Genomic DNA, 26,536 nt, shown 5'->3' with positions numbered 1-26,536 from the left:
TCTTTTTTTAAGTTCTTTAAAATGGTTTAGAGAGAAATTGGAAAATGTTGTGCTTTGGGGGCAAAAAATAAGAAAATCCCAATTTTACCCCATAAAACCCCCATAAACCCCCGCTCCCATGGTCCGATCATGCTGGTTCTCGAACTCATTCAAATAAATGTAAGTTTAAACGTTTATACCAAATTTCATCAAAATCGGATCATTTTTGCTCGAGTTATTCAAAGATCAAACGTTGACATCCGCCATTTTGGAAAATGGCGTCCAGAAAAGAGAGTCCCACTCATACAGAGTGAACACCGGTCAAAATATCATCTCTACTACTATACAATATCATCTAGCATAGTGTTCACCGGTTACCTTTCGGGGTGAGCCAACTTTGTCATTTGACATATTTTACTACATTTGCCTCCCCACTATAAGGAGTGATGAAAAGTTTTTGTAAGGAGTTATGAAAATATATTTTTTTTATATTAACACTACATAAAAGCAACTAACTCACTTGCTTTGGTTTCAAAGTAAAAATTTACAGAACACACCTTGTAGCTACAACAAATGAATGTATTATTGGAGAAATCCTAGTAAACAGCTCCATAAACAGTTTCAACACGTAGTAGAAAGGTAGACAACTAGGTAGCAGAAATACAAACAGACGTCCTGTACAAAGACTTGTCAAATTATAAAGTCAGATGGAGACAGCCTCTGGACATACATGAATGGATAGCTGGCAATAGAATACCAACACCGTGGATAAACTGCGTATTGTTAAGTTTTCACTGAAAATAGAGTAATTTGTTTTTAAAAGATATTTACCAGAAGTGATTATTTTATAATAACAATAAGCGACATATTGCCTTAGGGAATCATTTGTAATACAAATTAAAATTTTCTAAACATTACAAAAACATTACATTACATTAATTACATAAAACATTACATTACATTAATAAAAGTATTATTAGTTTATGTAGTAAATCAGACAGGGATCACACATAAAACATTATAGTTACAATCATTATTTTTTTCCTACCACTACAAGGAAACTGCATTTCCCTGGCTGTAAACAGTACGCAAAATAGTTCATTGCCACTCTAGAGCAGGAATGAATTATTCCCACTCGCTAAATCAGCTGATTTCAAAGTTGTCGTTTCTAAACCAACCACAGCCGCGGATTCGGTACGTTAACAACCGATAAGCAATAACATAACCTTAAAAAAGCAAACATAATCCAAATAACATTTTATATACATCTAAGTTAATCTGTGTGTTGTTATGTCAATTATGGTGGTAGGAAAATCTTGTGTGACGAGCACAAACGGTCATTACTGCTCTCGAATGTATGGTCACATGAAGCTTTACAAATAGCTATTGACATATAATTCACACATGGTCAAACAAACCAAATAAACCAAACCCAAGACATTGCTGATAGCAGCAAATTTTTAAAACATAATATTATCTACGTTCACATTTTGCATTGTAAAATCATTTGTCACACCAATTTATTCCTATCATTTTCTACAATGAGATTACACATTTAATACAAATAAATTATACATTTAAAATTATGCCAATCAATTTCTCAACTTGACAGCAATACAACAGTGACAAGTTTCAGCTAATTTATGCTGGAACTTCAAGCCGAGTGGCAGGACAATGTGCAATATGCTGATTGCTCCAAAGTACGACTCTACGTTTTCATTCATCAAGTTATTTATGAGGTGTGACATTTTTCAAACAGACATGAAAATTTATATTGTTGTTTACCAAGAATGCAAACAAACAAATTTCAATTGGTTAAAGAATTGTTTTATTTTATTTATCACCCTTTTATCATATTTTATGACACTAATGATTGCCTGAAACGTTTGCAAAATATTACCTTATTTTTAACTAAGAAAATATAAACTTAATTAGATTTTATGCCCTATTTTTGGTTACTGAGATGGTGAAAAGGGCATAAAAGATAGATTACAATATGTTGTCCTATGAGTTTGACTTTGTTAAAAAATTCCGCATATTCGACAGAAATCAGTAGAAAACAGCAGAAACCAGCGCAATCTGTTGGTGGGTCGCTTCAACTACGTCCATTTTGATTTAAAACTGGCAACAACTTTAACATGGGGTTTGATTGCATAGTTTTAGCAATAGTCAAAGCTTATATTACAATGCGTAGTTAATTGATACCCCAATGACAAATATCATCTAGGTCAATAATCCATCCACTCCGAACCAAACCAGCAACCCTCATATTTTAAGGTGAACACTAAAACCACTTGGTTTCCCAGACATACTTCTTATTGGCATGCGTACAATATGAACTTAAAATAAATGAAAATTCACTTACATAGCTGAGCATGGGAATGTTGCGAGATTGGGAGACGATGGCTTCGACGTAGCACGAGCCCTCGGGGCCGAAAAACGCGTAGATACCCTCGCAGATCATCTCGGTGATGAGGCGTGTGCTGATCACCGTGTCACCGCGCATGTCTTGCCATTTGAGTACCAGAGTCACGTTGGGCAGCAGCGACGGGTCGGAGTTCACCTGTTAACAGACAACATCATGAAGACTACTGTCTACACTTGCAGGAGCTGGTGGTAGAGCTCGGGGCTTCAGAGACCAAGGTCCCAGGTTCAAATCTCACCAAGCAGAAATGGATTTCATACATGTAATAATACCGCGACCTTTTAGGACTAGCTTGAAGTTATGTGTAAAAAAGTTCTGGGCTAGAATGTCTAAGGATGTAAAGGTGGGATGTAAAAAAAAATATAATAAACAATAAAAATGAAACACTTGTTACCAGACACCCTGTACATGACATAACAAATTAGAATAGACATTACCAAACTTCTATTTTAGGTTAAATTTTAATCAGTCTTTGCTCTTGATCCCTGAACTCTGACACGAAAAACTGTGCATTTATGGAAAGTGATAGAATATTCCCTATCAGTTTCCTTTGTTTGCTTTCAATTTTACAAGTAAGAGAAAATTACAGAATTGTTTACGATGATTGTTGTTGAAGATAAGAAAACATAGTCAAGTGTTAGTTAGTTAACAGCAAACAGATGATATTAAAAAGACAAATTATATTACCAATTTTTTTAACCATTCAGTTTTAGTACCTACAGTCTTACATGATCAGTTAATACCCCTGCCGCAGCAAACCTGCAGACTTAGCGAATTTCCATTTGCCTGATTGGATTTAAACTAAAATGTCTCCTTAAAAATATCACATTTATTCCCTATTTAAACAGAATTAGTTTAATGAGTACTTAGGTTTGCTGCAACAGGGAGGGTAAAAAAGTTTTTTTTATGTATAATATTAAAAGGTACTGTGGTTTAGTAAGAAATTAATGTATTTTCCAACTATTATCAAAATATGTTCATAAACAAGCAAACTACAACAGTTGACTTATTGTCCATAAGAATAACATGGGAATTTTAAAATTAAAATTTTTTTGAATTTTCTCCGTAACAATTAGGCGCATAATAATGCTTCAATATACTAAATTATTTGTTTTTTTAAGCTCTACAAAATGGTTTAAAAAGAAATTGTGAAATTTTGTGTTTTTAGGGTCAAAAATGGGAAAAACCTATTTTTACCCCATAAAACCCCCCATAAACCCCCGTTCCCATAGTCCGATCATGCTGGTTCGCGAACTCATTCAAGTTTATCCCGCCTTACACCTTCAAACCAAATTTTATCAAAATCGGACAAAAATTACTCAAGTTATCGTGCGGATGGACACACATATATATATATATATATATATATACTAGCTGTAACCCACGGGCTTTGCCCCGTTTAACTTCTTAATTTTCAAGATTATCTCGTTCGCATGGCTCAATCACGTCCTTGTTGAAGTTTGTTCGCTACGCTCACTCACCTTTAGGTTGGAGCTCGTTCGCTACGCTCACTCACCTTTAGGTTGGAGCTCGTTCGCTGCGCTCACTTGCCTTCAGTTTAACTCGTTCGCTTCGCTAACTCGCCTCCAGGTTGAAGTTCGTTCGCTACGCTCACTCACCTTTTGGTTGCAAATTAGCTGTTGTCATAAATGTAAAAGAAATAATAGTGCTGCACCCTGTTGGTAATCCTTGTAACTTTAATGCTATTGAACATCATAGAACAGAACCAACTTGTTTAATTGAAACAGCTGTTAAGATTCAATAATTCCATTTCTCATTAGGTTAACATGGGAAACTCCAGAGCCACTGGGGCGGAGCCCGAAAGGATTTTTGAAATAAGAATATGCCTATATGTTAATCGGGAATGTCAGCTATCATCATGCCAAATTTCAGCCCAATCCGACCAGTATTTTTCGCGTTCACTTGTCACAAACATACATCCATACATCCATATATCCATACATCCAAACTTTCTCATTTATAATAGGTCTTACCATGAGACCTACGGTAATAGCTACTTCCCTATAGGGAAATTCGCTAAAATGATGTTTTTTGTTTATAAATGTAATAGTTTAATTTAAATACTTAATTCAATTAATCATTAATAACACACCTATCAACATAGCAAAGAGAGGAGGGCCAAGAACAGAATCTGGGAGACTCCATAGTCGATTTGGTTAACTAATAGTAACTTCCCAGATAATTTTACATTTAGTTCTAAAACTAAAACTTCTTAACAAAAAATATATTCAGGATAAAAAGTTAGTTTGTGGTCTTTTTAGTTCCTTGATAAAGCAAAAGATACATAACAATGATTGACAAATATTCACATGAATACTTTTAGGTCAAATTATCCCAACATTTTTCAGTTTCTGAAATTAGGGGATTGTGAATCTTATTTGATTTAAAATTTATCTAGTGGAAGAAAAAATAATTAAGGTGTAATATGTCATATAATGTAGCTTAACACCTACATGGAATTTTGACATCTTTTTGTAAGACAGTTTGAACTGTGATTTTGTTATAATTTAAGGTTGACCCTTTTTGAAAATCATCAATAACTTTGTGGCCTCCTGACAATTGACAACACTAGGTCCTGAATAATTTTTCCCAAAGATGGAACTGGCAACCTCCCCATTTGTTAAAAAAATATGTGGAACCCAATACCTACAATTAACCTCTCGACTTGAAAATTTAAGAACATATCACACCCCAACCGAGCATTTAACATTTCATCAGACAAGATAATGATGGACTTCCAATAGCGTTGGTGCCAAAACATCAAGCAGTGAAACTGGCATCTTTCAAGGTCAGATAACCTTTTGACCTGAAGATAAATGATAAACCATAGTCTAGATGGTCTTGAACAAGCGTGGCGACTATGTGGGCTTCTGTTTAATGTGTCCACAACCAATTGGAAGATACTTCCGACTTTGATACCGACTTTCAAAATTGATTTTAATAGGCCATAAAGGGGCAATAATTTGATACAGTTTTCAATGATCAAGATCAAAGTCAAATTTAATGTTCAGGTCAGACTCAGATATGGGGGAAAGTGGGCCTTCTTCTGGCCTTATGAGATACGGCAAATAGTGGAAAAAAAACATTTTTCATTCTAAACACAATTAAAAATTTATTTTACATAGTCCCGTATCCCAAATATTATAAGTATTCTAACCTATTTGATTGTAATAACATAGACTAAGCAACACAAGTTAGTAGACTTCTCATCTCATTGTAAATTTTGAAGCTTTTTTTTTGTGTCTAGTTCATGTCCACACTGGGCGCTAGTGTGAACAAAATTTTGTTTATATTATTTGAGGGTCAATTTCATGACCTGTGCTTGACTTTTTGGTTATATAACTAGGGGACGAGCTAGTGTTTATGATTAGATCCTATTATTTGGTTAAACAAGGTTTTAAATGAATAACAATAAATAAAAAAAATCAAATTTAAACAAAACACAACCTCTGCAGTACACTGTACAGAACTAACAATAAAATTGACTTCAGCTGTTCCATAAGGATGAGAAATCTACTAAGGGAGTATGTTTTATCTATCGTAATAATCAATTAACCTTTTTGTCAAAAACGTACAAAAAAAATCTATTCACTACATCAGTTTTTTAATACTAAATTTCTTTTAGGCCTATATACTTTAAAGATACAGTATGAAGACCAATCAGTTTCCAAAGATACAACAACCTCCCCGCTTGTCCCTTTGAAATAAATTCAAGAACAGATTAAATTATTATTCTTGTTTATAAGAGTTTCTATTGACATCCTAATCTAATACAAGTACGCATGACCAAAGAAACTGCTGTAAGTTTGATGATAAGATGTTCACTTATAACAAAATGTTAGGGACCACTAACTTCAAGGATTTTTTGAAGATTTCTGAAATTCTTTTTCCTTTGGCGAAGAAAATTGTCTATTAATACACAGTCATTTACCCACCAGAAAAATAATAGAAAAAAAATAAGTTAAGCTATTTTGTTTTATCTAGAAGCTTTTAATCCATCACAACTAATTTTTCATGTAAGAAAACGGACAAACTGAATGTCCAATCGATTACTCTCTAGTGCTTTCTGCAATCAACTGTTTTATTTTTCTTCTCACCAAAATCCAATGATTAATTTTTGTCCATCCACCCCAATTTGTTACATGGAATATTTTTAAATGTTAATCCACTCCAGATAGGTTTCTTTCCAATAGTTTCACTTGAAGTGCTACATCATAGTCTCCTCTAATACAAGGCCGTGGTATTAGTGTGTGGTAACGTCGCACCGGTATGCCCATTGCCATGGTAATATGTAATAAAAAAGATAAACATAAACATTGTGCGTACGCTCCGTTATAAATTAGTGCAACAGCTGTTTTGGTTTGCTGGGACAACAGCCTTGTATTATAGGAGGCTATGTCTACATGTTGTATTTTCAACTGCTACTTCACACTCAGCTACACTGATATCCTCACCTTGTCCACAGCCATCTGTATGGCGCCGGAGACTAGGAGGCCCTGTCGGTCGCGCAAGTCACCTCTGATCGCCGTCAGGTAGCCAATGGTTAGGTTCTTGTTGATGTGTGGCGGGGGCGTCGGTGGCGCGACTGTGGTCGATGCGGCGGTGGTAGAGGGTGCGACTGCGAGTGTGACTGTCGTGTGCGACGCCACACACGCGGAGGTCAACAACAGCAAGTGGACGAAGAGTGTTAGAGGCCCGGCCTGCATGGCCAGCCGGCCGTCCCCTCCACCTCACCTGAACAAGCAAAGAAACGTTTGTTAGAAACTTTGCGGAACTACAATTACAATATTACAGTAGTTGGTGAGTCAGTCAGTGGCATCACGGACTTCGGGCTCAAGACAGTGATGTCTTGAGATAGAATCTTTGGTACCTGCCACAAGCTTTTATAAGTTAAGTTCAAGCTTGTACTATACCAGCTCACTTTACTGGATACGTTCTTGCACAGGGTTCTGTGGCTCATATAGACTTAAATGCAAAGTAAAAGAGGCTGCCAACCTCTCAAAGAAAACTAATTTTAATAAAAATCAACAATCAATGCTTGAGACAGCGACTCACACATGGGTGTGAATTTTAAGCTGAATATAAATGCAAGGTAGAATGGAGTGAGATGGCCTGAGTTGCTTTGTAACTGACTAAGATCAGCTGTTTCATTAGTCAGGATCATTTATTTGCCTAACGATCAAGGACAGTTGGGCTCAGTTTCGAACAATCAAAAAGCTACTGACTTACTCAGCTATAAAACTGGGAAGAAGGTTTTTAAGCTGACGGTTTTGGGATTACATGCAAGTATAGTTAACACCTTCCCGGGAGGACACACAACACCGAATAAACAGCTCAACAGATGGGGGCATACAAGAGCCTATAGTTCACAATTAGTAGTTGCCCTTTCAATTTGGTTGGTGAAAAAATACAAATACAACAATGAGAAGGCTACTTTACGGCAGAACCTTCTGTAGGTGTCTCCATTGAATAGGCTATTTTATCTAAATCTGGCTACAATTTATACAACTTAATGGAATTTCAACTTCACAATAATCTTTAGTCAAATATTCTAAACTGACCATACTTTTCTATTTTCGAAACTGGGTTAGTTATATCCAAAACTATTCTTTTTTAAGAGATTGGCTGCCTCTTTTAACCTTTCATTTACTCACCCACATACACAACCGATCTGTGCGTGGGACAAGTCCAGCAAAGCAAGGGGTGAGCTGGTACACGACAAGGGTAACCTGTACTGATACAAAGTAGTTACGGGTACAGTATACTCCCTCTTATCCGGACACCTTTAAACCGGACATCAGTTTAACCGGACTAAACTCAGCGGAAATGACATCTCTTTAACCAGACAATTTGTATCAGCACATTGGTTTAACCGGACTAAATCGGCAGGAAGTGAACGGTACTGAAACGACTGTTCTCGTAGGAAAGATTTGAGACCAGTGATCACGTGTCTAAATACAATGCTCTCCTAAATTTAAGTCGAATATCACAGTAAACGGTCCGTTTTAACGAGTTTTTGGGGACGTCGTTTTAACCGAAAAAACCATTATCCAGACTGGCCTCGGTCCCGAGGAGTCCGGATAAGAGGGAGTCTACTGTACTAGAATTCGAACCCACCACATCGCTACCTTGGGCCCGAAGTCTATTGCGCTACCGACTTATCCACTGAATCACCAAACAACATTAATTAGAAAACAATACTTTAAAATCATATTTACTACAAATTTTGATATACCGTACTGAGAGTGAAAGTACACGCTCCGTGGACCATGGCCAAGTTGTTCTCAATACAGTGGATGTTGCACAGATAGTTTTATGCCTTTGGTTCTGGCACACGGCTTGGCCACACGCCACCAGGAAGATACGTTTTGTTGCTATTTCCGTAGATCCAGCCATGTCACTTGTCTGCTGTTAGTTGGGATTAATAACCTCAACTTTTCAACAGGCTATTATAAATACTGAGTTGAAATCAGAATTCATTAGTAATGTAAGATTGATAGTCACTTGGTGACTACTAAGTGTAATTTTCTGCACTCTAGACTCACATTCTATTGGGATTGTGTTGCATAAATGTTTAAATGTTTACATGTTGTCTTTCCCTGCCATTTTATTTGTGTGTTCAACGATGTACTTTTTTCTTAAGTGACAGTCTTTGGCGGAGTGTGACTATAGGGATATTCATACAGCTTGAGGGATTAATTGTTAAATTCCATGTAAAAGATTACCAACTACCACGCAGGTATTCACACAATTTCAATTATATTGTTAGTCAACAAGGTAAATTATTTAACCACGACAAAATTTTTGAATGTGAGACTCTATTTTCATGCGATCTGGAAGCAAATTAAACAAGTGGAATGGCAATACAGTGAATTTAATAACTAATTAAAAAAAATAACTGTTTTGCTTTGATTACCATTAAAATCAAAATATTTTTGTATACCACCTCTGGAATTAGATAAGGCCTCGTTTTAATGAACTATATTGAATTATTATCAACCACTGATACATAAAATCATCGTTAGGCCTTAAAAACTTGTGCGAGGCATATAAAAACACCTTCAAAATAAATTGTATGGTTACTTATGCTCCAGCAGTTAGGGGTTTTGTGGCAAATATCCCCGCAGGTTAATATGTTATAAAAGTGATGGAATAGTTATTTTGTTTCCCTAATTGAAAAACTTTAAATATCACCGTAAAACCTAATGTACTCTACAAATGTTTAGTCATCGCTAGCTTACTGGGAGCGTATCATTAATAAAATATTTAACTTTTTTGTATCCCTGCCAATAGCCAACAAGTTTTACACAAAAATTGGTATACAAACTATTTAAATTCTTAAGCATCATGGGGGTATCAAGAGAAACAAAACCATCCAGAAAGTTTAGATAAAAATCACTATAAGATTTTATGTTGGGACAATATGAATGGTCAAAAAGGCCAAGATTCTGGAAGAAGCTGGAAATAGCTGTGGTGACACAGTACCGATTGCAATTAAGAACGTTACAGCAATTAGACCAACTAGTGCTACAATTAGAAGGACCTCAGTCACAGTGTGGCCAACATAACAGCAAACAAAACAGTGTCACCAACACACAACAGTGCGTCGAAAAAACACATGTAGTGTTGTAGTCAACATAACACAAATAGTGTGACCAACAAAATGACCTGAATCCAGGACCGATTCACTTATTCGTTTTGATGTCCCCAGAGGCCAAAATCATTATTCGATCAAATTCATACATTTTTTATATCGTGTCCGTTAGCATAGTACTGTAATTTGAGAAAAAATAATCAGATTTTAATGAAATTTGGTACAAATGCGAAACTCAACAATTATTCAACCGATTTTGCGAACCATGGTGATCATACTATGGGAATTCGGTTTTATGGGGTAAAAATGATTTTTTCCATATTTGACACTTCTTTTTAATATTTTCCAACTTCTCTTTAAACCATTTTGAAAATCTAAGAAAACAAAATAGTTTTGTAAATAAAGCGTTCATTTCACCTAATACTTACCGAAAACTTCATAAAACTGTAAATTAAAAATTCCCATTTTATTTTAATGATAAGTACAGTAGACTGTTGAAGTTTGCTTGTCCATGGATAACCTTTAATCAAATTTGACAAACTTACTTACTTCATCCTAAGCTATTAACATTTCTCTAAAAAAAACACACCTCATTATCTTCCCTAACGCATCGAACCTAAGTACTCATTTAACTTAATGTTATTTAAATCTATATATATAAAATCCAATGTATGTTTGTTTGTATGTTGGTTTGTTTGTTTGCATGTTTGTTTGTCCTTTATGGACTCCGAAACCGCTTGACAGATTGTAATGAAACTTTCATGCATTATTAAGCATTATTCAATGATGGTTTTTGTAAAGTTTGGTGCAGATCCGTCAAAAGGGCTCCGCCCCAGTGGCTCTGGAGTTTCCCATGTTAACCTTATGAGTATTCATATTTTAACGGAATTAAAGAATCTTAATAGCTGGTTCAACCATTCAACTAAACAGTTTGATTCTGTGATGTTCAATAGCATTAAAAAGTTAATAGGTTTACCAACAGGGTGCAGCACTATTATTTTTTTTCAATTTATTCGACAACAGCTAATTTGCAACCAAAAGGTGAGTGAGCGTAGCAAACGAACTTCAACCTGGAGGCGAGTTAGCGTAGCGAATGAGTTGCAACCTAAAGGTGAGTGAGCGTAGCGAACGAACTTCAACCAGGACGTGATTGAGCCATGCAAACGAGCTTATCTTGAAAATGAATGAGCATTTGACATAAAACCACATTAGGACAGAACAACATCCTGTCGGGCCAGCTAGTAGGGAATAAATCAGACAAGGTTAAGGAATTTTTGTTGTGCAAATCCAATCATGCAAATGGAAATTCACTTAGTCTACAGATTTGCTGCCGTGGGGTATTTGAAATTTTGTTTTTAAGATGGTCCAAATCCTGGTTATGCTGGTATATAAAATGGCATCTGTGTCCAGAATCGATCTGGTTTGAATCAAAGCAGCGACCTTAAATTTGCCAACATACACTGATTGTATTGTGTTGAAAATTGCAGCCATGTGCTTTAGATACCTGTATACTGTATTGTAAAGTTTTGTGTTAGGGTATGTTCATTTCAAAGTTAAAGTTGCTAATCAAGCACACTACATATAGACTTTCGCCAACAAAAATTTGAAATTAATTATAAAAAAATGTACAAAGATAAAATAAACACTTACTATTCATGTTTATTTTCACAATTCTTCTGACAGCATTACTGATTACACAACTTATTTTCAACAAGTGTTCGCAGTTATGAGATTAGTGGACTTGTAAACAAATAGCCCAGCAGTGTTTTGATTGTTTATTGTTTACGAGGTGATTTAGTTGTCACCAAACACGGCTAACTATTACCGCCCAAAGCAAGCCCACATTTGGCTCAAATCGTTCTTGATTACCGACAAAATCTGCAGACTAATGACAGCCCGCAGAAAATTTGAGATAATAAACACTGACAGCTTCGCTGTAAACATTTCCCCCACCCTGTCGCTTCCAATAGCATCAGTGGTTTACATTCCAACGCACATTACTTCACATGGGAAATATTGTTGTAAGTCTTGCCAGTACACCAATCGTTTGGTTTTGTGTATTAACAAAATATTTCAAATCCAAAGGTTACAAAATTATGGTGCAAATTTTTAGGCTTTTAACAGAAGGAGTTCTAAAAAAAACAGCTCTTTTTGCCTGAGGGGCCGAAGATATTTTTGTGAATGATATTTATGTTTTTGAGCTATGTATATCTACATTTTCAACAGTAGAGGTTTAGAACAAAAGGAGGGGGTCTCCCCCCCCAAAAAAAAATTGTGTTTGTAAGCAGTTTGCTGTTTTTAAAGCTATTATTTTTAACATCTAGAACTGTATTCAAAAACCTCCGTAATGTTTTAGGACAAAATATGTTTAAATTTATTTTCCAGGGTCAAATGGGGGGAGTCCTTTAGCTCCTGTTGCCCCCCCCCCCTAGAACCACTACTGATCATCACCACATGTCACAGTGTAGCCACTTAGACTTAAGACGATGATCCTGTTGTAAAATTATTTACAATATGGGAAGTACAAATCGTAACGTTAAAAAGCTGAATTAAAAAAAACCCCAAAATGTCAAGAGCTTATAGGAGTTAAATATTCAAGTTCTACAAAATGTCAATAAATGAAATAAAAATATATTTGACAAACTATTTTTAAGAGGATCTGCTCGTAAACATTTAACGATGACAAAGGAAAATTCGTAAGGAAGAACTATGAAGGACCCGTTACAACCAAATAAGTTTGTGTAGGCTTACAAAAATTCTAACAAAGAAAAAATTTGGAAACTTAGGAGCTTAAACATGTCTTCAGTTGGTAACGAACCTGTGGACGAGGGGGTTAAATGCCATAGCGGGTCCACCGTGGCTCTCACAGCAAGCAGCTATCTGAAACAAACAACAACTTTATAATAACAAATATTGTAGTATTTTACCATTCATTTAAACAAAATGGCTAACCGGCATGATCTGTGGGAACAGGGTTTTATTGGGTAAAAAGTTGTTTTCTAAATGTTCACCCTCATAAAATTGCAGACTCAACAAACAAATAACTTAGTAAGTTCTTGTACAATAAATGGTTATGGACAAATTTAAAAATCTGTAAATTTAAAATTCCTGTTTGGCTTATTAACACAAATAAACTGTTATCTACTTACTTCTTTCTACACTATTATAATTTCACACAAAAATACAACTAATTACCTTCCCTGTAGCAGCAAACCTAAGTACTCGTTTAACCTAATCTTTTAAACAGGGAATGAAACTGACAAATTACCGATGTTCCAGTGAGATCTAAACAACCCTCATAATAATAATCATTTATTACCGACAGCGCCTCAAAGCCCAACAACTTTATACTGTTTTATAATTAAATCTCTGTAATGTTTGACGCCTATTCTGTACTCTATGTTCAAGAATAAAGGATTCTGATTCTGATTCTGATTCTAAGTAACAATCCTATCTGAATATAGGAAAATATATGCTTAGCCTGCAGGTTCGCTAAGGCAAGAGTGTTTAGTAATTATAACATTTTAAACATTTTGTTATCAAACTTTGTTTTATCAAGTTATGTTTAGCAGCATGTTTTGGGGAGGTTCAACAACAAAAATCTTAGGAGACATATTTTGTTATATATCAGGTAAAAGAATAGGTTCTCAATGGTTAACTCTCTCTGGGAACTCATAATTATAATTCAATAATGTTTTGACATATTAAAGGTCTTTGAGGTGTATATACGAACATAACAATATAATATATTTGAAAAACGGTTACATTTTAAATATAAAACTAGCATTAAGCCAGACTATTGTAGACAATCATCTCTAGTGTAAGTATACTTTTATCCACCTCTAAAAATACCTTGTATACTAAATACAACTGTAACCAACTCAATCGAGAACAAATAGACCAGGTAGTTTTCACAAGGCCGAGAAATTAAGTAAACTGATTTGATAGGAAGGGGAAGTGCTAATTTTGCAACAGCAAAACAATGAGAGAAAATTCAGCATGAATCATGGTCTGAAAATATCAGCTGGTTAATATTCATAGATGCAGACTGACTGAGAAACACCTTTGTGTGCTAAATACAGAGAGTAATGGCGGAACAGCAATTGACAAAACAGATAAACGAGCGAAATAAATCGCCAAAATTTGTTTCCACAACTTGGTAATTTGCGAACTTTGGTACACTCAAGGAAGGACCATGAAATAAATCTCAAACTGAATTATTTTATACTCCAAGATTCAGCTTAAAGTCTCACACTAAAATTATAGAAAAATGTATAGGCCTAAATCTCTTTCAACTTAGGTGTTTGTTGGTTTTAGAGAGAACTATCAAGAAAAATATAAGAACTAATCTCAAGAGTCCACATGTTCAAAAAATAATTGTTGCATTACATCTTGAATAAAATCGTCCAAAGTTAATATTATTAGTGAGGTTCTTATTTTCTGTTGGCATAATTTTTGTTACAGATTATTGAAAATAACACTATAAAACAAAGACATTAAGAATTCACAATTTTGTTAGTACTGTATTTTTATCTACGACCGTTTTTTAAGGTAGCCGTTTCAGTTCAATTCTTAGAATTGAAAAGTGTTCCATAACAGCATTGTTTACTTTCATAACAGCATAGTTTTACGTTTTACTCATAAAAACACGAGTAACGGACCAATGAGAATCAAGGGTTGAGGGAGAAGAATTAAAATTGTAATGATATAAACTTCAACTAATCAGCTGTTCAGGCCAATTTAATTGTTGAGTGGTTAATTAGTGTTTGGTACAAGCTTTGACTATTAATACAACAACAACGTACAAGGTTCCGTTGCTTAAATTAATGTCATTGACAATGAAAGGTTATAAACGAAAACATAACCTCTCTTAGAAGTTATGAGTAGTGATTTTTAGTAGTTTAAAACACTGTTGTAGGTAAAGTAGTGTACACTACTTGCGTAAATAGTGTTAACGACACTCGTAGAAATTTTAAGACACTCGCCAAGGCTCGTACCTTAAATTTTCTACTCGTGTCGTTAAAACTAAATCTACACGTAAACTACTATAGCATAGTCTCTGTGATAAGCTTAAGTTGCTTTTCATAAGAAGTCTATAAGCTTTGAAATATTCTAATCAAAATAGAGTGTACATAAAAACTTTAATTTAGTGAACAACAATGTTAAAATCAACACAATTAAAGAACTTTTTCTAATCTAAAATAAAAAGTAAAGAAAAAAACTATTCATAAGGTTTTCACCAAGTTCAACCACGATTCATGACATTTATTTAATGTAATATTTACCAATTTCCAAGCCACCTGGGCAGAGTAGGTAATACTTGAGCAATGAGCAATTTATTACATTCTTACCAAATTTAAACCTTATGATAGCTTTTTTTATATTTTTTGCATTGTTAAAAATTGAAATATGACTGAAAATATAACACCAGACCACAAAGATAACTTACACGTTAACAAATTTCAAATCCTACGCTACCATTGTTGTTATTGTTAAATATATTGTAAACAACAGGGCTTAGTCACTATGTTGCTTAGTGTAGTACATAACCTTGCAAATCTATATCTGACACAAAGTGATTCATGATGACAAATGTCTGAAGATAACAATCTCATCACCTAACTAAGCCATCAATCAGCATAGTAATAGTGTAATGTAGAATATTTCACAGTGAATTAAGACATGGTGGGCAATCAATTATATTATTTATTAAAGTTAGTGTAGAATGAGATGGTAACAGATTTTATTGATAGATTATTTTTTCACCTTCCTCAATCGTAACCACCGTATTATTACTCCTTCCTTAAGAGTAACTAGTATCTTGATTATTTTTACTCCTTCATCGAGAGTATCTAGTATCTAGATTATTTTTACTCCTTCCTCGAGAGTAACTAGTATCTAGATTATTTTTACTCCTTCATCGAGAGTATCTAGTATCTAGATTATTTTTACTCCTTCATCGAGAGTATCTAGTATCTAGATTATTTTTACTCCTTCCTCGAGAGTAACTAGTATCTAGATTATTTTTACTCCTTCCTTAAGAGTACTTAACTAGTATCTCGATTGTTTTTCACCTTCCTCAATAGTAACTACCATCATTGACTATATATATATATATATAGTCAATGCTACCATATTATCACTCCTTCGAGAGTAACTAGTATCTAGATTATTTTTACTCGTTCCTCGAGAGAAACTAGTATCTAGATTATTTTTACTCCTCCCTCGAGAGTAACTAGTATCTTCATTACTTTTCTTTTACTCCTTCCTCGAGAGTAACTAGTATCTGGATTATTTTTACTCCTCCCTCGAGAGTAACTAGTACCTTTATTACTTTTACTCCTTCCTCGAGAGTAACTAGTATCTGGATTGTTTTTACTCCTTCCTCGAGAGTAACTAGTATCTGGATTGTTTTTACTCCTTCCTCGAGAGTAAATAGTATCTGGATTGTTTTTACTTCTTCCTCGAGAGTAACTAGTATCTGGATTGTTTTTACTCCTTCCTCGAGAGTAACTAGTATCTGGATTGTTTTTACTCCTTCCTCGAGAGTAACTAGTATCTAGATTATTTTTACTTATTCATCTAGAGTAACTAATTTAGATTATCTCTTTTCCACCTTCACGAGAGAATCTACTCTCCAGACTATTTTCCACTTCCTCAAGAGTGTCTAATTTAGATTATTTCCCCTTATTTCTGAGAGTTCCTATTGTCTGGTTTATTATTCCAGCGTCCTCAGGAATTGCTACTTTACATGTTTTCCACCTCGCTCAAAAGTCAAAATTTCTTAAATATATCCATGAAATGTTCATAGTGAGTACTTTTATTGATAGTATTCACTTTGCACCAATGATCCATATATTAACACACCTTCTCCACCTCCAACAGTGGGGTGAGAGGGAGAGAGGGGGCAGGATAAGACAGGAATGTGCCGCCAAGGCCGTCACTGATAGTGGGTCTATTAATAGAACAGCTGATACTCTGCTTTCACTCAGGCGTCCTGGCCTAGGCTAGTACAAAGTAGTCAGGGCGTTGTGACATAAAAGAGTACTGGGTTCTGTTATGCCAATTCGTCACCATCAGTCTTAGAAAACCCTAACCTTTAACCACAAGTAGTGGATTAATAATTTGAACATTTGATAAATGTAGGTTAATTTTTCAACCATGTTGAGGCAAAGATTATTAAATATTCTTTGGACAAATAAACATTATTGTCACTAAGTTTTAGTGACGCTCAATAGGAATTCCGTGGTTGCCGTTTGATGAAGCAATCGCTAAAAAAGGCATCTTTACTCTACATTTAAAAACACCACTAACACATTATTCCATAATTTTAGGGGAAAACTAGTTTGACATGTGGAGTAGAAAGGTAATTACAAGGCAAATTACTTAATAATGCATCATTGACCAAAACGTCACGAATTGTTACCTATCATAAAATTGTCCAAGAGACTATTAATGATACTGAAACTTATGATCGATGAGTTTTATTTGACAAATAAACTCTAATAAAACACTTCCTTTGAAGTAAATGCAACTTATTATAACAAGTTCATGAGGTAGGGATGTGTGTGAAGAAGTAGAGTGTACGACGTCAAAAAGTATCTACGTTGTAAGTTGTTCAGTTCGTACTCTAATACAAACAAACAAATCTTTGTAAAATGGAGATATGACACGTTCTTGGAAAAATGATGAAGTAAAACCACTAGCAATGACGCTTCTTTTGATGGGGCACGTACCTCCTTCCGTCGGAGTTCTTTGAAGCCGATTCGTCCAAGCGGTGCTGAACACCCCAAAGAAACAATTAACAATGATGCTAGATGACATGTTGGATTTCTGAATATAAGTACGTGAAAATCTTTGAAATCTGTGGATATTTGCTACAAACATAATTTACAACGCCAATTATGAGAATAGTACAAGAAACAGTATTTTTCACCACACTATGATGTTTTAGCTGTTTTACATACGATAAATATGTGGCTGAAAGTTACGTTTTAGCTGTCATCGTCATTTGGGGACCGAGCAGGTTTATACATCCCTAGGCCCACAAAATCATCTGCTCGCTTACTTTCTTAAAACATGAATGCATATTAAATACACAATCAGTATCCATAGCATTGCAATAGAATTGTTTAATTGTCACCGATGCCTAGCAACTATTTATTATTATTTTTTTCTGATTCCTCAAATTATTTCTTCACATAACCTTAAAGTTGTAGTTGTGTTGACTATCATTGTAAATTATTATTGTGGTGAATAGTGGTAATAGGGTGAAAAATAGCGTTCGTACCACGGACCGAAATCTTAAAAATTATTGCAGCTTTTGTGATTTTACCTATAAAATACTACAGTTACTCCCACTGCTTGGCCATGATAAGGGTTGTTGACAAGTTAATGGGAGAAAGTAAGCTTCAGATATCTGATAGCCTACTGTTTACTTAGTCCACCTCGATAAACTGATTACAAACAAACAAAGCAGGTTTGTAAAAATATTGTTAGGTGTTCTTTGCTGCTACCATTCCCAGATGATCAAGTATACAGCTGTTCGATTGGCTAATGCAAAATCAGCTGATCAAATGACTTCACCACCTGACACTCGTTATTGCGATCAACGACCTACCGTCGAGCTGTGCAGATTTATCTAGTTGTTCATTGTTGTTCATTCATTGTTGTAGTTGTTCATAAACAATCGAAAATCTGAACTGTAATACATAGGCTACTTAACTTTATTTTGGCAAAAATATATCTCTAGTAATCCTGGAAGTAATTAACAGAAATCCAACAGCTCGATAAAAGATAGGATACACTCACAGTGCCTTATTATTTTTCATACCAGAAAAACTGAAAGAAATTGATTACAAATATCCCTTGGTCTCTACACAAGTATTTTACTTCTCTGTGGTTTCGAAAAAAGCATCCACCACAAAAAAAAAAAAAAAAAAAACACCTTTCGGTAATATCTTTAAATACTTATACCATTGTATACCTCAACTACAGTATCACATTCCATACCAATTAATTGCCTTAATTACACATGATTTCTAAGAGCGGTTAATATTGGGCTACCAATTGAGATGGGGACGCCGTATAATGTGCGTATTTGAGTGAGGGATTAATGTAGGATGAAGTGTGATGATCCTAGTGAATTTTTTAGCGAAGATCAGCTGTTTTATTAGCCAGGATTATTTATTTAACCCAATAATTAGGAACAGCTGGGTCCAGTTAAGAACCTTAACCTAGCACTTTTCTCAGGATCGAATCGGCAACCTTTCGATTGGTAACCGAGCACTAACCACTCAATGGATATCATTACTGAACTGCATTTTACTGTACCACGGTTTCAGATTTAATCTACGTAAGAACTAGTTCTGACCAACAATTCAGAACGTTTTTTCGCGGCCCCCGTGCACAGCTGGGCGTGGCAAGGCGGAGTGATAACAGCTCAGCTGATAACGCTAATTTTGGCGGGAGTTACAACTGTCTGCCACTTTCTAATTACCAGTATATAACAAGGGTGTTGTCATCGCAGGCAAATGCTCAACAAAATAATGTATAGCGGAACTAGATGTTTCAACCTAAGACCAGAATGTTATTGTACACAAATAATGTTATTGCTAATGTAAAATAAGTTGTATCACATGACCATCTTCCTTACATATCCTAATTAAATAAGGAGGTTTTCTGTAACATCCCATTACATTTTCACCCTATTCAACTGATCTCTACGAATTCTGTCATTAAAAGCCTATGATCTAGCGCAGGGATGAATGGTAAATGAAAATGTAATTTCCCCTGAGGGCTTCACAATCTAGAATTTTCATTTTTAATGTGTACTTTCAAAGGCCCTGTGTTGCTGACCAGCTTGACTTAAATATATTGTTTAAAATTTTAGTTGTAATTTAAAATCTGACCTTCAGTTTAATTTTCTAACTTAGCATCCAATAGTCAATGCTATTAGTATCAGAATGTGAATAAGTGACGGAACGCTTTATGAAAATGAAAAATTCATTTATTATGATAACTGATAGCCACAATTTTATTTTCATATCGTTACGTTTTATTTTAATATTTTTTTTTCAGCCTAGAAGTAATCTTTAACAAGTAAAAAAGTATTGCATTATTCTTTATTATTTGGAGACTTATGGAGCCTATTTTAAATGCTCACTCTACGTAGGGCATCCTCTTAGTTATTAATTAAAATATTAGCACTTCAAGAGTATTCCGACGTATCTTTTGACAATTAATTGATATTAACTGATATTAATTGATATTAATAGATTAATTCATTTTTACTGCAATTTAGACTTTTTAACCGTTACGAAAAAAAAAATTGAAAAATCAATATTTTTTCTTGATTTTGCAAAGGTCGACGAGAATTTGGCGAGAGTATTTCTCACGGTTCACTTACACTGATTGGATGGTTCTAATTACTGTATCTTAGAACCAAACCGAATTTATTGACCCTTTCAGGAAGAGTTGAAATTTGCAGATTAAAGCTGTCAGTACAACGACCTATGAGTAAGAGAAAATTGATGCTTGTCTTACAGAACTATCTAAGAGTTTGCTCAGCTCAAAATATCAATGTGTAAATAAATAAATAAAATACGAATAAAAAAAATAAATATAAAATATTACATTAAAATATTATTGTTATATTTAAATATTAATTAAATAAGTATTTAAATTTAGGAATAAAATATTCGTAAACCAAACTCACAAACAAGAACCAGGTAATATTTAATAAAATTACATTTAGCAGTAACAAGGTTTTAGAGATGATTTTGCTTCAAAAACTAAATGAAATTGAGAAAAATAATATAATGCATTGCGTTGCTATACTAAATCAAAGTGTACGAATATTTACAAATGTTTAAAAAGTTCACAAAATTTATATACATAAATATAATTCTAAATTTAAATGACACAACCAACAGGAAGAAAAAGTAAAAAAATACCAATCAAAATAAACTTGGTAAATTAACTTGTAACAAAATTCAAATTTATAGCAAATCTAATAGAATTAATTGGAATCGGTGTATTTAAGTCTTATATACATAGAATCACGCAAAAATATTCTTAAATTGTACTACATTTTGTCCACTCTTTATTTTGAAACGATACGTACAAGAAAAACGTGTTCGCCAACGTGTTAATTAATTTAGTATCGGCGATTCAACGCCCTTAAGTAAGGGTGAAAATTAAAAAAAAACATATATTTTAATTCTATCCCAAAACAGAACTTTCTTTATTAAATTTCCAAATATCTTAGTATTTTAAGTTAGTATTGGAAATAAATAACATGAACGTTAATTACCATCGTGTTTATTTTTATTTAATCTGCGAATTTACGTTGTTCTCAGCAGTAAGGTTGGTACCTAAATTGCTAACTGTAAGCATATGTCTGCAATAAATCCAAGAAAATACGTTTTTATAAAAAATTGCATTACGGCTGAAAAATTTATGAAAAATACCTAAAATAGTTTGCTAACTTTAAACTCAAGGTACACAATCAATCACCTTGTATGAATACAGCTAGTTTACATAAACTGTTATTTAAAAGCGGATAGAGGAATTAATGTCTCAACTAAGATCCTAGAAGACATATGTTATAGCTCGCAATCCCGTAAACAGTCATGAAATAGCGATTGAGTAAGTTTTATTGGTTGTTTTGTGTTGCAAATCTTCAACAGGATTTACGAATGCATAAAAGATGTATTAAATACACACAGGACATTAAATTAGCATTGGAAGGTCGACAATTTAGGTATCTTCATACATAGCCTTTATGTTGTTATCAGCTATCGCAGCACATTATTTCTGCAGAGAACCTGCGGTATATTATTGGATTAAATAATAGTGTAAGAGCAGTTGTGTGTCTATTTGCCTTTTATTTTATATTTTTATAGGAAATCCGCATTAAAAATAAAATATGTTAACACATGAAAAACGAGAAAGTACTGAAAGTACAAAGATGAATAAAGGGCATGGAGATACTATGGACAGTGGTGCATTCCAAAATATTGTCAAAGTCCTACTCTATTGGTTTCAGGGAAACTTACAACTGATATTTGCACCAAAAACTCAAACTGGAAAACCTTGACAAAAAAAATTCTTCCATATTATATTATGTAAACGGGGTAGAAGTAAATTTATATCCAAAATTGATGTACTTAAAAAACTATCTACAACTTGTCCAAATGGATGGGATTTATACTGTTTAAAGTCAATGCTACAATAGATGTTTTATGTAATCTCGACTGTTTGATACATTAGAATCTCAATGCGGTAGGTAACATTAAAGTAACAGACTGGCACGCGAGATTGGCGTGTTGAGGCGTGCTGTGGTCACGTGACTGACTACACTGTTGTAACATAACATCTCACCTACAACTATGGACCCGGTACAACACACTGGCGTATCTTGTGTTCTTGTCAGCAGGATAAAATAAATTACCGTTTACAATTTCACTGATAAATAATTATATTAAGGTAACGAAATAAATAATACCCATCTCAGCAAACGTACAGAATAAGAAAACTTCCATTTAGCTGGTTGGATTTCTACTAAAATATTCCCTTTTAAATTGTCAGTTTTATTTTCTACTTATAATATTATACATTTTAAAGAGTACTTAGGTTTACTGCTACAGGGAAGGTATTTAGGTGTGTTTATTGAAAAGTTGATAGCATAGTATGAAATAAACAAAGTTGGCAAATTCTATTGAAAAGAATCCGTAAACAAGCAAATTCCAACAGTTTATAATATCTTTATAATATCAGTTTATAATATATACAGTTTATAAACATACTATGTTCACAATAAGAATAAAATGGGAATTTTTTGTGATATATATATTTTTTAATTCCCTCCAACAAAATTGACAAATTTGATTGAAATGAATCCATAAACAAGCAAACTACAACAGTTTATATAATAATATATTCACCGTAAGAATAAAATGAGAACTTTGTATTTAAATATTTTTTTTTATTTTCTCCTTTTGAGTCCTTAAAAAGTGAACGGAAAATAGCCTATGAGATTACCATACCAAACCTTTTTCTTTCTTGTGACGAAAATTCACCGTCATCTTTGTTCTCCCGTTCTTGAAATAACATAGGTCTAAAGGCAAATCCCGAGGGCCAGAAATCTCTATGTTATATAAAAATGTTGGATCTTTTGCTACGATTAAACGGGTTTCAATCGTCACAAACAGAACGACAAAAGAATAACAACAACGATTTCCTTAAAAACACACCTCAATCGCAGACCAGGGAATTATTCATCCTTGTGTGCCTCAAGACTGTGTGATACATTATGGATTCTTTAGACTACTATAGTCTAATATAGCTACTATAGGCTACTATAGCTACTATAGGCTACTATAGCTATTCTTTCTGGTGTGCTATAGTCTTCGACTTAAATAAAGAAATAGGCGAAATTGAAACTTGATCCTCGTGAATCCACTTTAAAACGTAGATATATACAGAAACATTTTACATTGCAGATAGATTTGAGTGTTACATCGCCAACATTATAGATCACAACAACTTATGCAGTTGCATATTCATTTTCACAATTTAGGTCAAATCAAATCACCCATTTGCCGGAGGAAACGCTGTCGATTTACTCGCATGACTTGATTGCATAAAACAGCTATTACACGCATTGCATAATTGTGCTATGGTTCTAGCTGCAATTACTGTGCTATTATATGCAATAGCTCCACACAAATGTATTCCGTACATAAAAACATAACTCGACTTTGCTCTTCAAGTTCCCTATGGAATTTGTATGGTCGGCTATCCGTTAATAATTAATTGTGTCCAAATTGGGTTTACGTTAAACGTTATACCCAATAACCACAGACAGATATTCTAACCGTTTAACAATTATAGTAAAATCTACATTAACAATTGTATATAACCACAACCCATTACCAGGACCCCTAACCGTTAATGATCTAGGATTAAGTTTACTATACATCAAAACATATGACTACTTTCTTGAGTTACTGAAAGAAACTGTTGGTCCTAATGTAAAGACGAAAGTAAGAAATATTAAGGCTATGCGTTAACAACTACTTTATTATGTTTATAGAATTTAAAGGTTACAGTAACGAATACAAAATTAGAGAAAGAATACTCAGTATAATTTATCCGATGAATGTATGTGTTTTGTGTTGGTTAGTTAAGTGTGTTAATTTCGACTTAACTGTGAGGGCAAATTTTAGAGTACATACTCAATGTTATAATAACTGATATGCTATAATCCGTAGGCACAGTACTTCCCACGTGCGTTCAATATTGTTCAACAGCACAGTTTAGAATTAACTTAAGCTAGTCTATAGTTGAGTAGTGTGCAGTAACCAAGAAGTAACGTTTTCCAACGAATCTAACCTATATTTTTTACAAATTGTAATTACACCCGAAAATTTTTATTAAAAATAAACATGGAACAGCCTAAACGACAAATGTTTTTTTGTACTTTTTAACTATTAGTTTATTATTACCTGACCAAATAATTGAGTAAAAATTCCGCATGTCAAAATATTTTACATATTTTCAGTTAAAGTTAACAAGATCAATTGCGGTTAAAACATTTTATACCGGCCAGTGACTTGATTGTCATGTTTAATCCTGTCCAACTGTATCAGTTCAGTGCGAGGTGGTTGAGGGGTGGTGGGGTGATTGTTGGTGATTTTCCGTCCACACTTTCCCTCAATTACCCTCCCCCCAAGCCACCCTTCATGAAACTTGACACCCTAATTACACAAACGCCGAATTAATCTTCAACCCCGGGTACAGAGAGGTCGGTCACTTCCCTAGAACATCTACAATACCTTTTTTTTATCGACGTGATTTTTTTTCAAAATCGTAATAAAAACTTTAAAATACTACTTAATCCTCACATATGTGTTTTTGGGTATGCGTTTTTCCATTACTATAAGACACTGAAAAAATATTGTGAACAATTGGTTGAACTCTAAAACACTAGTAAAATTATATTAGTTAGGTTAGGTTGGCTCAAGCTATAACTTAAACAGGGTGTCCACAGAAAATATGTCATTAATTTCCATGATTTTCCGTGACCATTAAACATTCTTCTATTTGTTTCTTCTATTTGTTTCTATGACTCACGAACTTTACTCGAAAATTATAATATAACATACACACAAGAATAATACTGCCTAGGCAAGTTATTTAAAAAAAAATCTGAAATATGTATTAACAGATGACAATGGAGTACAATAGGTACAGCAATGAACTAATACAAACTCAAAATTCATAACACAACTGTAATAAATTAGACTGTCGTACATTTGTGAAAAAATCTGAAAAATGCTCCAGTAGTCGGGGGCTACGGCCGACTAGAGCATTGAAAAGTCCCATCAAATTCATCCATCATTGGGGATTTTCCATGACTTTTTGCTTATTTCCATGACTTACAATGACCAGAATTTTTTCCCATGACTTTCCAGAATGTGGACACCCCATTAAAACTTTAATAATGCATCGTAACATACAAATTATATAGTGGTAGTGAACAACCAAAGCTTCCAAGTATATTTGAAATGTCAGGCGACGTTATTTTTGCAGTTTTCCTCTAATTTGTAATTTTGGTTCACAAACTGTCTTACCTGAAAGGGACCATAATCCGATAGCTGTTCACACAAAAATATCCAAAACTACAAGTTCCAAACTCTACGAACACTCAAGTATATTCCGTCAGCTGTGTAGGCGGTCGTAATTGCCGCCAAAGCTCCCGCCAATATTGCCGCAGCAGACAGCTGGACGCCGCGGCGACCTTCAGTCCACCTCTCTTACATACTTACGTAACACGGATATCAACGCTTAACACTGGGGATTTTCGAAATTAAATTTTGTGTCGTAAATTGGTGTCTGTCTAAAGTTTATGTTTTTCTACGTTGTTGACATTTTTGCCTTAAGGGAACGGTTTTAAACCCTAGTTTCGTTACTTTGTCATCTAACGACGACCTTTTGTTTAATATAATTGATTGGCAACACAAATGACAAATGACATTTGTGTCTAGAGTCGACTGGATTGGATTAGAACCAGCGACTTTCAGGTTTGAAGGCGAGCACTGTAACTCGGCTACAGATAATTATTTTGGAGTAATTTATTACAATTTTTTTTATCAACAAGGTCATAAAAGTGTTTATTGTGTATACTAAATACTAATACAGTTTACGACTAACACAAAGCTAACTAAACGTTGATCTAAACTAATACAGACAATTTCAAAATTTGTTTGCAAATCAGGATGAAAGTATCAGCATATAAAAAACATTCTTGGGCACATAATAGAAACGTAAAGTAAAATAAATGTAACGCTCATAAGTATACTACAGAGGATGGAATTTCAAGCAAATACAAACCTCCGCCTATTAGATTATAATATGTCATGGAAGTGCAATGAAATAAAAAACACCTCTGAAACCTCATGAGTAGGGTACGCTGTACTTCAGGCCACCAATCAGAGAGCAGCATTTCATCC

The 26,536-nt window shown here is 34.1% G+C and overlaps 1 protein-coding gene across 8 annotated transcripts in view; it reads right to left on the bottom strand.

Moving 5' to 3' along the window:
• Positions 1–26,536, bottom strand: part of LOC128994051 (receptor-type guanylate cyclase Gyc76C-like) — a 149,619-nt gene that overhangs the window by 51,812 nt on the left and 71,271 nt on the right. For 7 of the 8 annotated variants that reach the window (XM_054418318.1, XM_054418268.1, XM_054418309.1 and 4 more), the window contains exons 3-5: positions 12,838–12,899; positions 6,880–7,159; positions 2,345–2,542 (exon numbers count right to left, since the gene is read on the bottom strand). In XM_054418318.1, coding sequence (XP_054274293.1) covers positions 2,345–2,542; positions 6,880–7,131 — 450 coding nt within the window. In that variant the 5' untranslated portion in view covers positions 7,132–7,159; positions 12,838–12,899. The remainder of the gene's footprint in view (positions 1–2,344; positions 2,543–6,879; positions 7,160–12,837; positions 12,900–26,536) is intronic. The other variant, XM_054418302.1, reaches the window with a different exon arrangement.

The sequence above is a fragment of the Macrosteles quadrilineatus genome, unplaced genomic scaffold, assembly GCF_028750875.1.
Source record: "Macrosteles quadrilineatus isolate MER2022 unplaced genomic scaffold, UCM_ALF_1.0 Scaffold_1__1_contigs__length_201487025, whole genome shotgun sequence".
In the NCBI taxonomy this organism is placed as follows: Eukaryota; Metazoa; Arthropoda; class Insecta; order Hemiptera; family Cicadellidae; genus Macrosteles; species Macrosteles quadrilineatus.
This window is presented reverse-complemented; position numbering and strand designations above follow the sequence as displayed.